General features: G+C 42.6%; 2 protein-coding genes across 2 annotated transcripts in view; one reads left to right on the forward strand and one right to left on the reverse strand.

Moving 5' to 3' along the window:
• Nucleotides 1-6,151, forward strand: part of LOC310670884 (C-type lectin domain family 2 member D-like) — a 291,130-nt gene that overhangs the window by 253,928 nt on the left and 31,051 nt on the right. The window lies entirely within an intron of this gene.
• LOC310670641 (vomeronasal type-2 receptor 26-like) lies at nucleotides 1,424-5,927 on the reverse strand. The gene is made up of 4 exons (XM_083426267.1): nucleotides 5,770-5,927; nucleotides 4,389-4,616; nucleotides 3,346-3,472; nucleotides 1,424-2,607 (listed from the first exon to the last, which is right to left on the reverse strand). Exons 1-4 carry the CDS (start codon nucleotides 5,839-5,841, stop codon nucleotides 1,703-1,705), a joined length of 1,332 nt encoding a protein of 443 aa, XP_083282393.1. The 5' UTR covers nucleotides 5,842-5,927; the 3' UTR covers nucleotides 1,424-1,702.

Below are 6,151 nucleotides of genomic sequence, written 5' to 3' on the forward strand. Positions count from 1 at the left end.
AAGCAGATTTAAAATTGTGATTTTTTTAAAAAAGTGGTATTCATCCTAGGATGATGCTTTGTTCATAATCTACTTCTGGAATACTTTTTTATTCAAGAAGATAGTCATAAGATGAGTATGGCAGGGAGTATGCCTGGCGTGCTCTGGTCCATGGGGTCACGAAGAGTCGGACACGACTGAACGACTAAACAACAACAATGGCAGGGAGTCAGGAGCAATCTGTTGCTAACGGTAAAAGTAAAGGTACAGGACCCCTGGGCAGTTAAGTCCAGTCAAAGGCGACTATGGGGTTACAGTGCTCATCTCCACTTTCAGGCCAAGGGAGCCAGCATTTGTCCACAGACAGCTTTCCGGGTCATGTGGCCAGCAGGACTGAACCGCTTATTGACACAACGGAACACCATTATGGAAGCCTGAGCAGACGGAAACGTATAGCATACTGGCAGTTGTGGGGCTGGAACCAAAAGTGGGTGGAACGAGAGGCAAAGGTAGGTGGGCAAGCTTGTCTTCAGGCACCATCAACAGATCTTCATCAAAAAAATCTAAATGATGAGGGTGGGATGATCAGATACCTTGGTTCAAAGTGGTTTAGGGCCTTATATACCAACAGTAAAACCTTGAGTTAAATTTGGTAGCAAATTGGTAGTCACAGCACACTTGGTAGCTCAGCTGGTAGAGCATGAAACACTTAATCTCAGGGTTGTGGGGTTCAAGCCCCATGGTGGGCAAAATATTTCTGAATTCTTCGAACAGACGCATTGCCTTTTTATCAATGTGCATCACAGTTTAGCACTAGCTGCAAGAAGGGCAATCCATTGTTTGGTCTGAGCAGCGGAAGTTTCAAGCCAGCACTGGAGGTCCTGACAGCCAGTGCTTGAAGATCCCAGTTCTTTTAAATGGACATGGTTAAGTGTATCCCACAACCCCCTTACCCTTTGAAATCACCCCACTTCCTTTTATGTCATACTTTAGGCACCGCTTGAGAGCATTGTGTGTCTCTTTTGCAGTTGCATTCCGAATACAGTGGACACTTGGGTTGCAAACATGATCCATGCAGGACGCACATTCGCAACACGCAGCATCTGCAACCCACAGCGGCGTGTTTGTGCATGCGTGGGTTGCAATTCGGCACTTCTGCGCATGCGCGACCGCCGAAACCCAGAGGTAACCTGTTCTGGTACTTCCGGGTTTTGGCAGTCTGCAATCCGAAAAAACACAACCTGAAGCGTCTGTAACCCGAGGTATGACTGCATTTTATTGATGAAAAAGCAGACAGCTTAATGTATTTCCTGCAGATGGCAGTGTCGATCTTAACACAGTGTGCATCTTTAAGTAAAATACATTTAACTAATTTACCTCAGTCGGTGCCTATAAACCTGAAATCTGTAATTCAATATGATGTGGAAGAAGAAAAGTATTTGAACTATAAATTGTAGCGCTTTCAGGTAAGATTCCTCCTTATCTACTTCACTTTATACAAGGTGGTTAGGATCCCAACCACCCACATATACCTCAGTAAAATAATAAATCAGCTTAGCAGAAATCAGCGAGCCATCTGCTGTCTGCTTTGGTAACGTAGCATTTCATATGCTGGGTTGGGTGGGAATTGGCTTCCCATGTGAGTAAGTAAAAAAAGTTAACTGAGCATTTTCACATCCCATTCTTTGAGAGGGTTTCACTCCCCCCTTGCTTTACCACAACCTTAATCTTTCCTTCTCATCATTAAGTGCGCCTTTGTATTCAAATCAGGCCTGAGGACAATGATGTAGCATTTGGGAAGGAAGATGCAGCCCAGTAACCCAGCACTGGAAGCCAAGATGGAGAAGATCTGCACAGCCACCATGTATTTCCCCTTGGTGCTCAAGTAAGTTGGCACGAAGGAGACCCAAACACTGCAAAACACCAACATGCTGAAGGTGATAAACTTGGCTTCATTGAAGCCTCCAGGAAGCTTCCTGGCGAAGAAAGCAACTGTAAAAGAGATGGCAGCCAGAAGAGCCATGTAGCCAAGGGCAGAATAAAACATAGTGACAGACCCTTCATTGCACTGGAGAATGATCTGTCTGACCTGGGAATCCATGTCCAGTTCTGGGAAGGGGGGATACATTCCGATCCAGGCAATGCAGATGCCAAACTGAAAGACAGAACCAAAGAAGACAATGCCATTTGCCAGACTCTTTCCCACCCACTTGCTAATTCTGTTCCCAGGTTTTGTGGCCAAGAATGCAAGCACCACAGTAGTTGTTTTTGCTAGCACAGAAGAGACGGCAATTGAGAAGATGATGCTGAAGGCAGTTTGACGGAGAAGGCAGTTGACCTTTTGAGGCTGGCCGATGAACAGAAAGGAGGACAAAAAGGAAAGCAGGAGAGAAACGCGGAGGGTATAGGTGAGGTTTCGATTGTTGGCTTTAACAAGTGGAGTGTCTTGGTATTTAATGAAGATTCCCAAAATAGTACTTGTGATTAGGCACAAGAATAGGGCAAAGAAAACCAAGGTAATCCCCAGGGGTTCTTCATAGGAGAGAAAGACTATAGTCTTGGGGATACATTGATCCCTCTCATTGTTTGAGTATTGATCTTCTGGACACTGATGACATTGATCTGCATCTGAAAGAAAACATTATTTTTGTACATCAAACCCAAGAAATTTCTGTATCATCAATATATTCCCTACCTAAATGGAGCATCTTTTTTTTCTTTTTAGTGATTTTATTCAATATTCTGAATTGTACTGCAGTTCATAAGCACAGTGAGTTTATGAGGTTTAAAGTTTCTTTACAGCTGGGATCGGTTTTCTGTGTCTGTCTCATCATTTAATCTTGTCTTTGTGTGTGGGTATGTCTGCATTGTGAGTATATTCTACACCGTCCAGCAGATACCAAATTTAGCAAACTAATCTCCTCTGCAGGGGCTGCAGATGACACCCACTACTCGTCTGTCGTTTATTCAACCCAACAGTTGTGGATCAAAATTTCATGTCTCTATTTTTTGAAAAGAAGAAATCGATGGCCATTTTGGTTTTGCAGTGCACTCAATTGGCTTTTCAGGAGATTTGTATTTACTGGATCACAATCTGGATTTGAATTCAGTGCAGGTCAGATCAGGTCTGGAATGAATCAGGTCTGATCCAGATTTACAAGTCATGACTGCAAACCAAAGTGGGGTGAAGTCTATGCACAGCTTTTCTGCCATTGCCATCTTGTGATTAGCAGTGTAGCACCACTGAAACAACTCATGACAAGTCTTGAGATTTCTTTCCAAATGTCTCTTTTTAGATCTAGCATGATTCACAGTGAACTTGCTCCTCATCCCTCAGAGCCTGCTGTTCCTTCAAAGCTGTTTTACCTGTGTGACTAGATATGGCTCCTTCTAGGCATGGGGCGCATCTATAGCAGCAAATTTGCTGTCCTTCTGGTACCACTTTGCTGGATCCAGGCTGGCAGCTTTCTGAACATGTGGAATGGGGCCTTGTCTAAAGGGCATCAAGAAAACAAACAGTATTTTAGGAGCTCTTGCATTCTCTTTAGGTACTATACCATTCTGCTCTGATGGGTTTGTGTCTTAGAAAACTTAATAGTAATAATAATAATAATAATATTTATTTATACCCCGCCCTCCCTGGCCAGTGCCAGGCTCAGGGTGGCTAACACCAGTAAAATTACAGTAAAATCATAATAGGAAAAAAACCCCAATTTAAAATACAGGTTAAAATGCAATTTAAAATGCAGCCTCATTTTAAAAGTAACCCATAGATCAAAACCATAAGGGGAGGGAAAACATAAGGGTCAGACTGAGTCCAAACCACTGGATCAGGTTCCTCATTCTTGCCTTAAAAAATGATCTATATCTATATCCAGTGTTTTTTTTCTTTTAAAAAAAGTTTAGGGTGCTCTCATTTTCCTACTCACATTGAAATACTGCTTCTCAATGAGACCAAACTTAGATTCACAAAATGTTTAGGGGTATGTGTACCCCTGCATACCCCCAGTAATCATACAGCATTATTATATTTAAATAACAAATGTGAGGTTACAGCTGAGACCAGCTTTTACATTTACTTTTACTGTATTTTTCGCTGTATAAGACGCACCAGACCACAAGACGCACCTAGTTTTTGGAGGAGGAAAACAAGAAAAAAATAATTCTGAATCTCGGAAGTCAGAACAACAAGAGGGATCGCTGCGCAGTGAAAGCAGCGATCCCTCTTGCTGTTCTGGCTTCTGGGATAGCTGCGCAGCCTGCATTTGCTCCATAAGACGCACACACAAGTGAGAAAAAGTGAGTCTTATAGAGCAAAAAATACGGTAATTTGAAATGTACATCTTCCAGCTCTCAGCTTGTGCTCCCAGCTACTACAGGACAGCATAAAACACGAATACACTCCCCACCTGGTTGAACCATTTGGGCCACACAGTGGCCTCTTCGTCGATGGTCATCTCTAGACCTGAGGACTCCTGGGTCTCCAACTTCCCCACTTTCACTCTTACGGCAGTTTGGTTAGGAAATGTGACCAAATTCACAATATCGTAGTCAGCCACCAGCTCCCTATCCTCATCAAAATGCACCTCGTCCTCCGTAGTACTGTTGAAATGGACGCTTCTCAGAAAAGGGGGGAGCTAGTAAGAAAGAGAAAAAGTCTCAACATCTGTAAATGAATTAGATTCATCTCTTCTTCCATCCCAATCTTCATTTTAAAAAAAATATTTGAAAGAAACAGAGGTAGTCCTTGAATGTGGCAACAAGCGTGGAAACAAGTGAAAACAAGTTTGGATCTATGATTTTTGGGGGGGGGGGGGGAATTCATGAAAACAATTGTTTTGCTCAGTTCCACAGCCACACACACTTCACTAGAAAAATGATTCGTAGAAGAAAATTTTTAATTAAACATTAAATAGAACAATGTTCTTATGGCATGAACACCTTTTCGGCGTGAAAATGGTGGAGAACCTGTTATTTTTCTCCTGACTGTTCCCAGAAAAGTTATAATGTAACTGTGGGTTCAGTGGTAGTCTTCCAAGAGGAATTAGATTTACAGTTTCTTTTTTAAAAAAACCTATAAAGATTTCAGTTATGGCAGTTAACAGTAGACTCTTGCTTTTATATGGGTCAAGAGAATTGAAATGGGTCAAATCGTGATAGGTCCTTTAGTGGTCACTCAAAATCATTATCCTTTGCTGCAGTCCAATGAGAATACAGATTTCCAGGCAGAACCTGAAGACTGCTCAGAGAGGGCTTTAGTAAATACATCAGCAATTTAGTTGAATCTAGCCTAAATGGTTAGCAACGGGAGGCACACTTTATTTAAGCTGTGTAATTATAAGTAATTGGTGGGGTTTGTAACCCCCAGTTTACACAGGCCGGGTTCTTGACAAGGGGTGACTCTGTTGAATTAGCAGGAGTGAGCAGATGAATCAATCAATCAATCAATCAATCAATCACAACCAATGAAGAATTGCGAGAGAATGGCACATGGAGGGGCAGAGGCCAAAAGCAGAACAGAAAACAAGAAGGGACGCAGTGAGGAATCACTTCTATGGGTTGCATTATTCAACTGCCCTTTTTCATCTGGCATACCAACAGCCATTTTATGCCCCAGATCACCAGCTGAGAATTATCGACTTAGGCAGATACTATCATAAATTGGAGCTGGCTTAGAAACACGGGAAACAGCTTTATACTAAGCCTGGCTACTTCTCTATCTAGACACATTTTTAAAAACCTCTGATTAGCGTTGCCTCTTTAGGAACTCGGGCAAAGGCACTTCTTCACCTGCTTATTTGAATCCTTTGAACTGGGAAGGCTAGGAATTAACCTCAGAAGTCCTGCATGAAGAGCAGACATTCTACTGCTGTGCTACAGACCCTCACTAGTGGTATAGGGAAAAATGCAAGTGGCCAGAGTTTAACGGGTCATCCAGACTTGCACTTGTCCTGATTGTCCCACATTTTCTAGGTACAGGTCCAAGCAGTTTTGCACTTGTCCCACTGCTTTCCTCTGGAAAATCCACTCTTTAGTGGATGAATTGGAGCAAACAATCCAGAGAAAACCCAGTTGGTGTTTTTTCTGGGGAAAGCAGTGGGGTAAGGGAAAGTCTGAATGAATGTTATGGCTTGGTCTCTCCCACAAACGCGAGACGACTCTGGCTGTTAAT

Source organism: Podarcis tiliguerta (genome assembly GCF_965153285.1).
Source record: "Podarcis tiliguerta genome assembly, chromosome: 2".
NCBI lineage: Eukaryota > Metazoa > Chordata > Lepidosauria > Squamata > Lacertidae > Podarcis > Podarcis tiliguerta.